This window comes from Nymphalis io, chromosome 5, assembly GCF_905147045.1.
Source record: "Nymphalis io chromosome 5, ilAglIoxx1.1, whole genome shotgun sequence".
Taxonomy (NCBI): Eukaryota; Metazoa; Arthropoda; class Insecta; order Lepidoptera; family Nymphalidae; genus Nymphalis; species Nymphalis io.
This window is the reverse complement of record NC_065892.1, coordinates 6692030-6709038: the sequence shown is the minus strand read 5'-3', so window position 1 is coordinate 6709038 and position 17009 is coordinate 6692030. Positions and strand designations below refer to the sequence as shown.

The 17009-nt window shown below is 33.1% G+C and overlaps 1 protein-coding gene across 1 annotated transcript; it reads right to left on the bottom strand.

Moving 5' to 3' along the window:
- Positions 1 to 4192: 4192 nt before the first annotated feature.
- LOC126768463 (uncharacterized) lies at positions 4193 to 16962 on the bottom strand. Its single transcript, XM_050486582.1, has 22 exons — positions 15727 to 16962; positions 15452 to 15604; positions 15166 to 15278; positions 14916 to 15078; positions 14151 to 14283; positions 13917 to 14047; positions 13284 to 13487; positions 12930 to 13073; positions 12635 to 12799; positions 11892 to 12036; positions 11617 to 11751; positions 10925 to 11132; positions 10488 to 10653; positions 10248 to 10409; positions 8318 to 10124; positions 8039 to 8237; positions 7768 to 7951; positions 7479 to 7657; positions 7050 to 7243; positions 6215 to 6409; positions 4831 to 6144; positions 4193 to 4577 (listed from the first exon to the last, which is right to left on the bottom strand). Exons 1-22 carry the CDS (start codon positions 16534 to 16536, stop codon positions 4405 to 4407), a joined length of 7077 nt encoding a protein of 2358 aa, XP_050342539.1. The 5' UTR covers positions 16537 to 16962; the 3' UTR covers positions 4193 to 4404.
- Between the last annotated feature and the right edge of the window lie 47 nt (positions 16963 to 17009).

Genomic DNA, 17009 nt, shown 5'->3' with positions numbered 1-17009 from the left:
TGTAATAATGGAGGCGAACGGCGGTCACGCTTACGTTTTATAGACAACCAATTCCGCTCAATTGTATAGGAAATTGACTTTAAAGTTTTATTTTGTTGACCACCAGTTAGATAAGTGTTGTGGTTCTGCTGTATATATTTTTTTCAAACGATCGGTGCGTAAAATGTTTGCGTTTTTAATTTGAATGCAAAAAAGTACCAAAATAGAAGGTGATTAAGTTGGTCTAAATGTTTAATTAGGTCCTGTCCATTATCATAATTCTTCAGCATACATTCATTTTCTAATAAAACTTTAATTGTTCCGAATGTATGTAAATATTTTTCTTTTTTTGTAACTTATCATTCTTACCGAATTACGATAGTAATATAATATAGGTACTACACGTTATAAAATTCTCTATGACTCATTACAAAATAAGCAAGTTTGAAATATTATCAGACCTACTAATCATGGTACTAATATTATAAATATTCATATTTACCTATTACTTATATTTATTTATACTTATATTAGATACATTTATATACGAATACGTTGACATAATAGTAAGTGTATAGCACTTACTATTGTCAACGTATTCGGAAATAAAAATGTCGGAACAAGCGTTTTCCAAGCCAACGTTGCTAAAACAAATATAATAAGTAAGACTAGCATAAAGCGCGGTTTCGCCAGCGAGGAATTCATTTTACGTCGAAAATCCTTCAAAATCTGCGGTACATAATACCTATTTGATCTTACTCTCAAATAGTCATATCAACTTATAAAGGGGCAGTTATTTTAAAATCACACAGACATTTAAATTATATTTATTTGTAGATTCCTAATTTAAAGAAGATTATGTAAAAGAATAATTAAAAGAAAAACAATATGTTAATAATTGTACATAATCTCAATAAAAAAAAATTATGCATGAAATAGTAAAATATTAACTACCTACCTATAACTTAAATTTATGTCACTAGTTAAAAAGTATGAATACCTCTTAATATGTATAATAATTAGTAAGTAGCGTCTTAATTTAATATTTTGCAATTATTAAAGGTAGTTGTTTAATTCCATGATATTATAACAAATTTAATTTATAAGAATAACTATAATTAAGCGGTAAAATTATTAGTTTAGGTAGGTATTACCTATATTAATGGGGTACAGGCACTGTTAGATAGTTGTTAGATAAGTTGCTAGTTTTAAAGATAAATAAATATAGGTAGGTATATAGTAGGATATTTGATTAAAATATTTGTTTTAAAAACTACACGAACGATATTAAGAAAAGTTGGGTTTATACAAAAATGTGCATTTTTTTGCCTCATATAATGGTAATCAGGTTTTGGCTGATATAAGTTTAAACCAGGTGGAAATTTGGAGCCGACCCGATTTTTTTCTAAATGCAACCCCTGCACCGGATCCCTTATCCACCTAGCTACGCCACTACGGTGTTGTAAGCTTAATAAGGTCAGCTCTTCGAGCTGGACAATACAAGCGACGAATCACAAATTCTTGCAAGTACTGTCGATGTACATGTGGTTAGCCAGAACAAAAATATTTAACGCGAATTCTGCGCTAGGAATTTGAATGTCTAGAAAATATATTTGCTAGTTTTTAGTATTAAAATAAAAAACAAAAGATGACTTTATTTATTGTCTATGAAAATTTTCTATATTTAGTTGAACACTATTTTTACTAAGCCGATTTAACCATGTGTTCCAATTATAAATAACTCTAACGGCTATCTAGAGAATAAAAATGTTTTTGGCGGTTACATTATTACCAAATACATAATAAGAAACAAATCTATCTGAATGGTTTATGTAAGATGTTATTAGAGGGTTAAAGAAATATAAGAATTTAAGTAGGTACTTTATTATAACTAAATAATATTTTTATCACATTTTTTTTTCTATCTTTATCGACCAATGTAATATTACAACATAAATATTACATAGGACATAGATGAGCTTTGTTCAGATCCGTATTTTATGATAATTTTATTTATTCTTCTTTGCCGAGTAAATCTAGGGTCAACGTCCTCACAAATTGAACAATCTTCTGGCAAAAAGCATGCTATTTATCTTTTAGTGCTTTTGAATAGTATGAATAGTCGATTATTGCGGCTGTTGTATTAGTGCTGTTCCCAAATGGTACACTCATTTGTCACCATGTTTTAGATACAAGTATGTCCAATGAACCTTATTGTTCACATTCTCAATACATAACTAACGGTATATTAAGTCAAATATTTAAGGTGCTATTTTATGATTTATTATTTAAATACTGCCAATATACAAAGAAACCATATTTTTATCTTAATTTATTAAAGAAAATTAGACATGTTAAACCAATCAAAACAAATAAATAATCAACTTCATTTAACTAAACAAGGTTATAAATTTATTAAATTTTGTTAAATTATTATAGGATTAAAATCTAGAAGTTTCTGTTGTCAGTCGGCGGGTAATAATTGTGGTATAATTTACTGCAAATTGTAGTTATACATTATTGACCTTAATTCATGTTGTAATTATTTTGTTTTATTATTATGTAGTATTTTAAAATACATTTAATTATTTGATCACAAACATAACACTAATATTTATTATTGATTATTGTATTAGTTTTCACAAGTTATCAAGCTCTATCAAACTATAGCTTGATACAATCTTCTCACAAAAATAATTTATCTCTTTATCCCCTGGATGACTCATATTTTTCTTCTCTGACATGATATTTTTAGATTCCAGTTGAGTGATAGACAGTTTAGAACTTTAAAATTAATTCATTTAAATGTAAAAATATCCTGAAACACTTTATATTAAATAAGAATACAAATTAAAAAATAATCAGTATAATATAGTATCAACAATAACACAACCAGTATCATGCTAAGCGATCTCTCCGCAATAGGACAGCGGGTAACAAAGGATCGTTTCAAATGTTTAGTCATTATAAAAATAGACCAAGATATTTGTAAGAAAAGACAACGTTTCTTATTTTGTTAGTTACTTTATTTGATTCTGTCAGTACATTACTATTTGACCATTTTAAAATGCAATGTTTGACTTTGAACATTTGTACACGGGACGACATAAAAATAATGATTTCCGTAAAACATTTTACACTTAAAGCCTTATATTTTACTAATTTCCTCTAGCGTGACGCAAGTTTGTTGTATAAACATTATCACATAAAATTATCAAAAACGCGGAAAGTAAAACAGCCTTTATTTTTTAAATAAATTAAAGCTGCAGATGGAAGTTTTAAATCATGACTTCGATGACCGATTCTTCTAAGTTCGTGTCTGCAGAATCTAAAGTAGTTCTGTAACTTGCTTTAATATTAAGTCTTGAGATTCACGCCATCATGTTTCGCCACAGAGACTTAAGTTGTTAAACATTTTATAAGTTGGCTTATAGAGAGACAGATTTAAGCGCCTTCATTTAAGCGCCTATGCAAAGTTTCACAATGCGACGGGAGCTTAAATTTTAACAGAAATACCAAAAACACACCAAAGAAAAATAATAAATGTTCACAGAAATGGAAAAATAATTTCCACGATCACATAAATCTGTGTTCAAACATTTATAGATAAGATAAATAGTTTTCTATGTATACAAAATACATGAATACTCATCTTAAAAAATCACTGGCTTTCAGAATAACAAAATGACAACCCAAAATTCTAAGACAATCTATATTATATGCACCTATCTAAGCTATTTAGTCGATAAATACTTCTTATAAGTTACAATCAACTTACACTAAGTTAGCAACATATCACATCTAGCGACTGATCCATAGACAAACCAGCCTTAGAAATGGAAATACTGCACTCACATCAAACATTAGCTCTAACGGAGTATACATTATAGAAATATTGAGATTTATAACATACATTAAATCTAAACGTTTTTAATTAATTATTCACATTTAAAAATTATATTTGTTCATAATTCAATAATCCGCGTATACTCTCTAGTAAGTACAAATACATCAGATGTTTCATTTGAATTTCGTACATCCATAAATATATAGCAAAGGAAAATTTACAAAAAGGAAAGTTATTTTATTTAAATAAATGTGATCAGTCAATCTCAAGTCAAATTACGATACAAATAAAAATCAAATCGCTTGCAGGAGACTGCTACAAATAAAAGGAGACGGCGACGTCCGAATTCATTAAAATTTATTTAAATTTTTATAAAACAAAAATCACTATCAAATGGCAAAATGACATAAATATGAATCAACCGGAACTATTCAGTTTCACTAGTCGATACGTGACACTCATAAACATTCACTGAAAATCTAATATAATTCCTTCACGTATCAAGAGTCAAAAAGTTTATAATCGCAGTAACAATAACTTTCAAGTCCTCGTTGACGTTGATTATTAGTAAGTATTCTTTACCACTGCGGATTCGACGGCAGGTAGGGCTCCGTGGGAGCAGGGGGAGTCCCCGTAAATGGCGCTGGAGCCCCAGCTGCTGCGCCATGTGGCCCATATGGCGGATAATAACCACTCCCGTAACCGCCATAGTATGCAGTATTCGGATATGCACCGTATCCCATTCCATAACCTGCAAAACGCTTTTTTTCAAACGCAAATTTGGCTTGTAAAAACTCACATGAATGTAATTACATAAAGCTGGTCAATATTATATCAGTCGTTTAATTAAAAACAAACAGCAAGAGACAGGTCCTTGTTTCTGTACAATGTATGGGATAAACATTGAAACACAATCAGTAAGCAGTATCTTTCTATCTTGATAGCCTGCGAAGTCAAATGTATACTTAATATATGTCTTTTACGTAATCCCTAATAAAGATTACCTGGATATTGAGCGTATGGTGCCTCTGTTGGAGGATTACCCGCAGGATATACTTGGCTAGAAGTTGGCATAACATTCGCAGACATTGCAGGAGGAACTTCAGTCCCACTTCTCAGAGGACCAGATGGAGGCTCGTTACACACTGACGGAGAGGCGCTTGGTATCAAGCTACTGTGGCCGATATTTGTGGGCAAAGGTTGATGTTTAGTGCCTAAATTATAAGCAAGAGAATGAGGATCTTGAGGAATCCCCGCAAGATTTTGAGGATTCCCCGAGTTGGGCAATCGACTGTGTTGTTGTGGTATCTGTGGTAAAGAATTCTGTATCGGGTGATCACCCATTCTGGGTTTCGTCAAGTTGCTAGGACCTAGTAGGTTAGAAACACTATGAGACATATTTGTCTGCCTTTCGTTTTGGGAATCAGATACATCAACCTTACTGGGAGACCGTTTTTTCCTCGATGAACTGCTTTTCTCTTCAGTACCAGGTGAGTAGGATTGCGTTATATCATCTAGATTCTTACGGAAATCGGGAAGACCTTCTTTGTTTAAAGCAGTGGCTGTTCTTTCTAACTGACTAAGACTCGATTCGTTTGGTACGCGATTAACCGGACGTTGATGTCTATAATTTTTCAGCAGATTAATTTTACTCGAACTTCGACTAACGAGATTCATAGGCGTGTCGTCACTTAATTTATTTTGTAAATTCATGGGGGTTTCTATAGAATCATTTTCTGATTGCAATTTGTCTTCTAACGCTTCCTCTGAAGGTAATTTTTCGTCTGTAGTCAAAACAATAGGTTCTCTATATTCATTAGTCGAATTTTCGCTTACTACACTCTTATTATTATCATTATCAGACGTAGGTTTAGACTCATCCAAATTTATATCTGGGCTTTCTTTAGGCGACTGTGAATTTTCTTCTTTATTCGTCTCTTCTTCATCATCACTGTCTAAAACATGAGGCTCATCATCTGTATTGGCGGTAACTGGTGAATTATTATCAGGTGTAGGTCTCTTAACTTCTTTGGGTATTTTTGTTATACTCAGGGAACCCGGCAAGTTAGGTCTAAGCATTCGAGTTGGCGACATGGGCAGTTTACCCCGCATGGAAGCGTACGAACGTAACTCCCCTAAACGATTTCTAATATCAGAAATTTTTTGACCGGAAAGTGCAGGTCTTTGAATTTTGTTAAATGAAGGTCTTATAACTCTGTGATAACCTGGTCTCGGTCCTGTTTTAGACGTGATCGTAATTGCAGAATTATTTTTTAGAGATCCAGGTATGTTGACTGGTGGTGGTCGATTACCTAAAACTACAAAAATATATAAATATAACACAAGTTCAATAATATATACTGTTGAAACTTTGTTGCTTAGTTTTACCTTTCTTTCCTAGGGGATTGTCCTTGTTCTCTGCACCTTTTTGTCCCAATCCTTTAAGTGACGTTTTGATTGCAATTATCTTTCCAGATTCCAGTTGCATATAGATTCCTTTTGGTGACTTCAACACCATTACACGTTGACCCGCCTTAAGGACTATGTTAGTTTTCTCCGCTGAATTTGTTGGTATAACAACATCTATAAATTAAAATAAAATTAAAAATATTAAGAGAAATTTATACAAGTATATCGAAAATCTTAATTATCATACTCATTTTTTTGTTTTTGAATTAATAATGTATAATAATTTATTTAATTAGAGAAATGTTATGATACCAATATGCTCAAAAACGCAGTGTACTAAATTTTTTTTTTTTTATAGAATAGGAAGGTGGACGAGCATATGGGCCACCTGATGGTAAGTGGTCACCAAACGCCCTTAGACATTGGCATTGTAAGAAATGTCAACCATCGCTTATAGCCAATGCGCCACCAACCTTGGGAACTAAGATTTTATGTCCCTTGTGCCTGTAATTACACTGGCTCACTCACCCTTCAAACTGGAACACAACAATATCAAGTATTGCTGTTTTGCGGTAGAATATCTGATGAGTGGGTGGTACCTACCCAGACGAGCTTGCACAAAGCCCTACCACCAGTAGTACCAATCTTTGAATAATATACATTAACATCGAAAGCCATTGCCGCTGAAGTATACGTATTGATACATTTACTGGTGTTATCTTTTACCAGCTCAGGCAATCGATTATTATATTAAGAGAAGTTCATGAGGGAGCTATCTGGTCGATCCGCGGTCCGTGGCAGGGCGGTACGGTACCTAGGGGCAGCGTCATCTCTTGCGCGGTCATGCCCTGGCGGCGCCACACGTCGGCGGGGATCCAGCGCGCGCCGTGCTGCATGGGCCGCACGGACGCCACGGGGCGCTGCACGAGGCTGCCGTCAGCCGTGCGGACTGTTCTGTACGCCGTCGTCGGCTTGGGCGCCGAAGCCGCTTTCTTTTCTAGCTCGTACCTACAAACATTATATATATATGATATAGCTACATTTAAAAATATTTTTTTTTTATAGAAACTGACGATATTTCAAATTATGAAATAAATAGAAAAAAATTGTTAACAATTTCTTTACTATCCTACAACATCAATTACCTAGTCTTTAGAGAGTCGTCTATATTATATTGTTATTATGAAACATAAATTAATATATACAAACACAAAGAATGTACATAACTTTAAACGATGCTCACCCTCTCTGTGCCAGTCTTTTTTCAGCACTCGACAATTTCTTTTCCTTTCTATCGACCAGCAACGATTCGTGCTGGAAAGGTTCTTTGCTTAACAACTTGCTGTGTAATGTTATAATACCTTGCATAAGCATGTCAATGTATTTATCTCTGTGTTCTGATAAATCCTTAATTTCTGCTTCCTAAAAATGTACAATTCGAAAACATATTACATATTTAGATAATTTTATGCGATTAAGATAGAAAAAATATCTAAAATTAATAAATATCTAAGTATCATTTATTTTCGTACCTTTTCATCGTTATCGAAACACAAATTCGTGATCTCTTTCATGGAGAGCACAGCGTCCGGATTGCATTCATCCACAACCCGATCAGCCATTCCTTGCTTATTTATTTGCCTGTCATAAATCTTCTTTTCAAGACAACAGTCCATTACAAACCGATATACAAAGCATGGCTTCTTTTGACCGTATCTACAGACAAAAAGTTACCCGATGTTACAAACAATATTATTAAGGTCAGTTTTAAGCAAACTCGAGCGTGATTTATGTTTATTATACCTGTAAACTCTGCAAACTGCCTGAGTATCGTGACACGGATTCCAACTTGCATCAAATACAATGACACGATTAGCGCCTACCAGATTTATACCTAATGATCCCGCACGAGTCGACACTAAGAACAAGTACACGTGAGGATTCGCATTAAACTCGTTAATAAGTTTTTCCCGTTCAAGTGCATGGGTGGAACCGTCCAGACCTAAAAATAAAAAAGTGTTACAATATATTTTTTTTATATTTCAAGTTATCTCTTTGTTTTAGACTTTAAGCAAAACTCACGATAGTACGATGTATTTCTCTCCCAAAATCGTGTGGTACCAGGAATAAAATTCCTCTCCAGAAAATCTTCAATGAGGTTAAGTGTGAACAGGCTCTGACTAAACAACAGTAACCTGTCTCCGAGTTTTATACTCTCATTTAAAATGTAAAAGAAAAGCTCCATCTTAGCAGAGTTTTCTATAATGCCAGGTATATACTCCTTAAATAATTCAGATGCCCAATCATATGTCACTTCCTCAGCCTTTTTCGTTAATGCTATTTCGTCCTCCTTATTCAATTTCTCCTCTTTTTCGCTTTCTTCTGATTCGGATTCGTCGTTATTTTTTTCTTTCGATTTCTTTCGATCTTTTCGCCCTTTCGCCTTAGCTGCTCTACCTCTGGGTTTCGGTTTATTATCAGTTTTTTTCTCTTCTTTCCCCTTACCCTTTTGTCTGCCTTTTTTAGTAGTTTCGACGTCTGTCTCCGATACATCACTTTTCACACTATCCATCTTCGAAATGTTGTCACATTTGTTAAAAAATTGCGTTCCCATGTTTTTAGGTGTCATCGGCATTACATTAAACTCTTTTTTAACTTCGTCTTTTACAATTTTTTTCGTATCTAAGTCCTCAATTTTAACTTCTCCATCTGATTCAGATTTCATTTCCAATTTTTCTTCAGATTTAATTTTATCAACCTCCGTTTTAAGTGTCTCCGTCAAGGGCCATGAAGTAACAGGACTACCAGAACTTGCGCTACATAGAGGTGGTTTTGTTTCAAGTGGAGGAGGAAAGTTGGGATATGGGCAATTGTAATTACCATTTGGATTTTCTGTTTCAGGATATCGTGGAGGATAGCCATATGGGTTGCCATAAGGAGCGGATGTCGAAGTTTGGGGCTCATTTGGTTCACCTTTTACCTCAGCGGGTCGATAGTTCGAATCCATTGTGCATTCAGTTTTCACAATTGGTTGATTAGAAGTATTATTTCCTTGGGGCTGATTAGCCATAGCATTATTCTGACTTTGATGTGAAGGAATATTATTCACGTAGTTTTGATAATTCTGAGGTTGATTTCCAAACTGATTGTAAGCGGCAGGCGGATTGCCTTCGTACCCAGGATTTCCAGTAAATGTTTGTGGATATGACTGATTTGAAAATTCTTGAGACGGTGGGTTATTCCGATATTCTGGTGGAGGATTTTGAGCATTATATTGCGGGTATCCAGGTGTATTTGGAAACGTACCTTGATATTGAGGCCTGATTTGATTTCCGTAACCTTCTTGATTATTCGAATAGGGTGGCAAGGAATTCCCTGGATATGGAGGATTGTTCGGAGGTGGATTATAGTTTGATGCGTATTGTGGGGGGTTAGTATAGCTCGGAGGAGGATTTCCATTAAACTCAGCAGGAGGTTGATTTGGTCCATATTGCTGATTTCCATAATATCCTTGATTACCATAATAGTTACTGTTTCCCCAAAAGTTTTGATTGTACCCCCCCTGATCGGGATTGTTTGGAGAATATTGACTTGGATAGTTACTACCGTATGGGGCCTGCTGTGGGTAATAATTATTTCCATATTCCGGATTATAATTGGGATTAGAAGGGAAATAGCCACTATTAGAGTTTTGATAAGGCGGATATTGAGAAAATGTAGCTCCGTCAGCGGGAGGACGATCAGACGGGGATGGATTTGGAAAAGCGTTAGGACCATATGGTCCATTGGAAGGGTATGACGCATCTGCAAAGGTAGTGGAATCTTGTCTCGGCTGCATAGGCGCTGTCGTATTCGGTGGTATAGTCGCTGCAGGTTTTTTTGATGACCCCTGGTGAAAATATTATCTCTTATCCAATTTCAGCAAACAAATAAAGAATATATCAAATTATACATTATAGATATAATGAGATTGTTATTGTGTTCATTATACACACTATATGAAATGACTAACCCGTGGTTTTGCTGTTCTTCTTGCTGTGCCTTTGCTATTTTTAGTACGGCCAGCTTTAGTGACTCCACCAATTTCCTCCAAATCCAAATCCTCTTCTATAGCTGCATTGACTTCATTTCGTTTTTTCAAAAAATTATAAAGTACATCTGGATGATTCCATATCTACAAATAGAATACAAAATTAACATTGAACAAAATTTGTTTCAATATATTTCCATATACGCATTATTTTTAACTTACCTTACAACATATGGCAAATGCCTTCAAAGGGTTAGGAACTGAAGCAGATCTAACTACTTCATTCATAAATCTATCGTACAATTTACGCTGTAATGGCGTCAATCGTACAAGAAGTACGTATTCCTCTTTTTGTGGTAGCGTCGACTGTAACACAGCGTGGGAACGTCTGAAAAAAAAAGAATATTCACATTATCAACATAAGCAAATATTCATAAATGACAAATCATAAACATACACACATACTTGCCCGAAAAATAAACATCTCGTCACATTTAAAGGCAAGTATTTAAAATAATGAGAATCTTCAAATGCTCATATAAACGTGAACTTTTGTAACATTAATGTTACAAGGTTCTGTTTTATTCATAAGATAAAAGAAACAATAGCTTATATTATGACACAGCTTTGTTATAAATTTTATAATGAGTTTAAATTACCTCTGTACAAAGCCCACAAGCAAGGAGTGTAATACATGTGCTCGGTATCTCATAAGTCTTATATCCTGGGGTGTAGAATCTATACACTGTCCATTTTGTATTGGTCGTTCGAACATATTACAAAACTCTGTCTTACTACCCAAATAATTGGGACGGACAAAATCTACCATACACCAATACTCTAATAAGTTATTTTGAAGAGGATAGCCTGAAAATAAAATATTTAAATTTTTAGCATAGTTTAATGAAATTGTCAGGCATATAGTCATCTCGTACTATATCAGAACCTTCATTCAAAGTCAACGGCCACTGTATAAAGTTGTGACTCTATTAAATAAAAAGTTAGGAATACATTTAACACAAACTAACAAACATTGAATCATTTATATCTTGAAGGAAATTATTGTAACAAACCGATTGCAAAAATACAAATATTATAATTATTATATAATATAATATAATAATAATATAAACGTAATTAATTCATTAAATTCATGGGCTGAGTAGTTTTTAGTAAGTTAACCACCTTCACCAATACATATTGGATTGTAAGAAATATTAACAGATAATTATTAATTATTAAAAAAACTTGCCTAGTAAGGCAAGGGAACTTATGTGTGTTATGTCAATTTAGCCTATAATTTTACTGATTCTAATAGTGCAAAGTAACATAAAACAACCTAAAATATTACCTGTCAATACGACTCGACGTTTGGTTCTCATTTGCTTTAAAGCATAAGATATGTTCGAATGTGAGTTTTTTATACGATGTCCTTCATCGCAAATTACTAGATCAGGCCCAGGTTTAACTAGAGCTTCATACATTTCTGTGAAATACCAATAAAAACTAATTTTTACACAAAAATATATTTTACTAAAAAAAAACTAATTTTTACTAAACAAAAAATATAAAAAACTCAACACTAATAATGATCAATTTTACAAGAAAATTTAACATAGCACACACCATCTAAGAGTTTTTTATCTTCATCATTTTGTGTATCTTCTTTCTTGTCATCTTTTTGTTCTGTATCTCCTTTACCTAAAGAATCACCATCATCTCGATCTGCTCGTATATCATCTAAGGGCTTAAAATGATTTGAGTGCATTCCCTAGAAATAATAACAAAATAAATGATGTATACTGTTCAAAATTATTTAAATTTGCCCTTAAATTATGCTATTAGTGTAACAAAAATAAAAAATATTCATCTTAACTATATAAAAAAAACTAAAGGAGGTAATAAGTAGTTTATTTGAATAGTATATTATAAATAAAGATATCTCAATCAAGAATCACAAATAATAGCATTATATAGCGGAGTGGTTAGCAAGATAAGAATATATAAGTCTGAGGTTTGTTTATTTTTACACCTGCCATTGGAACCAATATATAAAATAAATTTTTTACAAAAATTATAATCACGCAGCCCAGCCAGTGGCTCTTGGACTCACAGAATTTAACCGTCAAAAAGCCACAACAAACTACACTGGATTTGGTATTTTAATCGACATCTGACCTGTCAAATGCAAGGCAAGCGTGAACCCAGTGTGTGCTGTAAAAGCAGAGTCACAGCTGTTTATATTACTAAATAATAATTCCAATCACTTAGTAAATCAATAATTTCCTAAGTGAGTTAAGGTATTTTACCAATAAAAAATATTAAACCACAAAGTAACCACAAAGTTTATAAATCTATACTGTTATTACCTGTGTGTCATCATCCAATCTTTCATTTTTCTTTTCCTCTTTCTCCTTTTCTGCGTCATTTTTGTCAGTTTTCTTTTTCTTACGAGGTTTTTTGTCTTTTTTCATACTTAATAATCTATACAGCTCATATCCAATCATTAAAACTCCACCTACAGTTGACCACTCCTACAGAACCCATGTCAAATTTTATTTCACATATGAAGATTCAATTTCACAAAATGATACTTAAACAAATTTATAAGATATTATAAATGTGATTTTTTACATTGAGAGTTAAGTTATTTAAATGGGTTACCTTAACAACTTTAGCGCGCATTTGTAATGTTTTGTGACTATCGTTTAACACATAAATGGGAAAGTTTCGGGGTCGAACTTCACCATGTGCCGCTAGTGGACTATTTGTTGCATCTAATGGAAGCCACATATTGAATTCAGCTACCTAGAACATATATTTTAAATGCAATTAAATAAAAATAATTATTAATGAAAAATAGTAATGAAAAAGGTATTAACTCTTTTAAACATATAAGGTTTCATATTTTTTGAAGAGAATGTAGAAAATAAGACAAAACACTTAAAGAATGTAAATAATTCAATTTAAAAGCAAAAAGAGTATAAAATACTTAATAGTAACAGTTAAAATCTTTACCCAATTCTGAAGAGTATTTATAGGCATGATGCATAAAACTGTCTTAGAATTAGTGTGTCGTAAGAATATATCACAGAAGCAAACAATTTGTAGTGTTTTCCCTAAGCCCATGGAATGTGCCAATATGCAGCCAAAACCGGTAGATGTCGAAAATCTCTGCACTGATTCTATTATATTGTCAAACAAAAACCTAACTCCACCAATCTGAAAAAATTATAACAATTTTTACTTTAATTACTATCAAAAGTCAGTGCCAACTTGGCACATTGTGTTTCTTGGGAGTGATTATTACTTATATTCAAAACTATTAAACTTACCATAATCAAACAAAGATTGACGCATCTTGTGAAAAAAACATAAATTAAGAATTTTTCAGTGACAGAGAAGGCAAATCACAATAATAACAATCCTACCACTGACAATAAAATAAACAAAAATCACTCCATGAACAGTAAGTAATGTGTGAATAATATAAATCAAATGCTTACGTTAAATGTAAATGTGTTTTAAGCATATAAATATCCAACATATATTCAATATTCAAGTAAAAATGCAATTCGCTAATATTCTCTATTTTTTGGTTTATTATTTTGATGATCAACAAAATTATTATTGAAAACAAAGTATACATACTTGGTGTGGTTTTATAATCCTAGCAATTTGTGGTGCAAGGAATATATCTTCTTCATTTTCAGCATGACCTATGTTTATTAGGACCCGTCCTTGCTCATCTGGTACATTATATGTATCATTAACATGAAGACCTACAACAAAATATATAAAGCTTAAGTAATTCATCACATAACAAACAACAATGACCAAGCATAATATTATAATCTATTAAAATTAACTATTATAATAAAATACCAGAATTGCCTGGATCATCTTCAGCTTCTGGACTGGGAGGAACTTCTGAATCTGACAGCATTATACAATCATCTGAGTCAGATGATGATGAAGATGAGTCCTCCCCACTACTGCTGTCGACTATTTCTACCACCTGTAAAGTAAAATGTTTTCAATTTAAAATAAAATATAGTTAGAAAATTAGATTATAGAGCTTGGTTGTAAGCCTATATAGGTAGGTTGACTGCCTTGTTGGTCTAGTGACTATGTAAAGCAGACCCGAAGGTCCATGGTTCCAGAGGAGTTCAGGGTCAAATGGTCAGGGTTTTTCTGTCGAAAATTTGAGAATTTTAACACACTACCAACTTCCAGACTCTGTCTGCTATCTCAATAGCAGCCCGGAGTCTGGAAGTTGGTAGTGTGTACAATCCCATGCCTCGGAAAGCATGTAAAGCTGTTGAACCCTTTCCGGTCATGTCAGATTGCCGTCCCAGCAGATTATAAGAGTTAGGGAATAAAGAGTGCACCTGTGTTTGCGCACACGCTTGTGTACTATAATATGTCCTGCACAGTTAGGTAATCTCTCTTGCGATTGGCTACTGTAGCCAAAATCTATCTGGAGAACCTTACATAGGTAGGTACCTCCCATTCATGAATATATATTCTATTGACAAACAGCAATATACTACTGTCACATTTCAGTTTAAAAAGTGAGCAAGCCAGTGTAACTACAGGCATAAGGGACTGTTTCCTCCCTACGAGATGTTATTAATAAGAATATTTTACCTCTTTTTTCTCAGATTTTTGATCAGGTTTCATTTGTTTTTGAAGCATGGAAGCCCCAGATGTAGTCGGTTTTGATACTTTTGTTACTTCTACTTGACCCTGTTTGACTGATGTCTTCTTTATATCGCCAGAGGGTAATTTAACTAATACTGTGTTTGGTAAACTAGAATAGATATATTTGTATATATAATAAAAAAATATTCACAGAATAATATACATACAATAAATATAAATACTTATGAATACATACTTTAGCTTTTGTGCAGAGCCACCCTTTTTCAATATAGATGATCCACCTTGAAGTAATGATAATGTTTTTTGATGTATTTTATTTTGTCTATTTAGAGCTATCTGCCTTTGTACCTGTCATAAAACAAAAATTTAAATATATATATTCTTATATATTCTTACTTAGGCAGCTACTAATACAGTACAATATTTTATATCTTAGGTTTTAATCATGTTATTAACTCATAACTTTTAAATGTTTTCACTACTCATATACATGCTAGGTAATAATGTAAAACAAAATTCACTTCTCTAATAATTCTCTGTTGTTCCTGAACACGAGCCAATCTCTCAGACTCCTGTCTTTGTGCAGCAAGAGTAGATGCATCTAGGTTCTTCTCGTCCATGACTTCTCTAATGTTTCGCCGAACATTCAGTGTACTAGGGTTAGATGCTTTTTTCTGTTTATAAAGATTACACATTATTTACAAATTTAGTTAAAGTAAGTAAGTAAATAATATATCATATATTTGCAATACTTTGTGATTATATTGTCTACAATTTAACAATATCAAAATTTTACCTCCTCATCAGTTTCAGCCTGTGTTTCTTCACTCTGTTCTTTCTCCTCGTCTTCTTGTTCATCATTATTTAAAGGTTTCACACTTATCTGTTCCATTTCCTTTAATTTTTCTGTTAATTCAAAATCCTGAGTCCCATCTTCTTGCTTTGACATATTTAATAATTCTTCTGTTGTTTTATCAGAACACAACTCACCTTGTTCTACCTCAGCTATCTCAACATTTTTTATTAAATCTAAACCACCATCATTTATTATATCACTAATTGTAAGTGTCTTTGGTTCCTGATCACTTTTATGAACCATTGACTCATCCAGGATAGATTTTGGTAAACCTGCAACCATTTGTTTCGATTTTTTTGCTTCAACAATGTCACCAGTTTCTGGGTCAATGTAACTGTCATTCTCATCATTCAAATCTTCTACAGCACTAGGATCAACTACAAACTCTTCTTCTGATAAACCATCACTATCAGTGTTGTTGTCATCACTAGAAAAATCACTTAATTCTAACACATTTTGACCAATTAAACTGCGTATAGTAATGCCAGTGTCCTTTTTTAATTTCTTTGTAAAATCGTGAAATGTTTTAACTGCTTCCATTTTTCTTTTATGGCTCATTGGTCGAGGACGTTGGGTAATCTTCTTCCGAGGGTTCATAGCAGCAGCCTGAGCAAAATGTGCGCGTTGTATTCTTGCAATTGTTTCATCTTCGTCCTCGCTGTTCCAAACTTCCTCTTCCGGATCTTCATCTTCTCCAACTTTTCCTTTAAATTTGCCTCTAACTGACATAGTCCCGCCAGCATCACCCATATCAAAAATAAACTGTCTTTCCAATATCTGGTGATTAACTGGGATACATGTTCGTTGCTCATCAACTCATCAGATTACAGCTTCCATTTTTACGCGGGACTAATAACACTTTAGGTTTCATTGATAACTTGGTCGAAACCGGCAAATTTTACTTGTTTATTTTAAAAAAATATCATTTTAGGAAGACTTCTTTGTAGATTTTTAGACGCGGTGTATGAGACAATATTAAAGAAGCCGGATAACAAAAATCTTCATAGAGAGCACTTTTACTGTCGAAAACACTCTTTTCAATGGTCCTTTTCGAAAATCTCAAGATTTGTAACTTTAAAAAATGATAATCTGCAATTAAAATTTAGGAAGCCATTACTTCCGCAATAAATAGCATTCGCCTATTATACATATAATTTGTGTATTCGACAAGCGTGTTTACTAAAATTGTTAGACATTTTATCGGAGTGTGCTTTGACAACCTT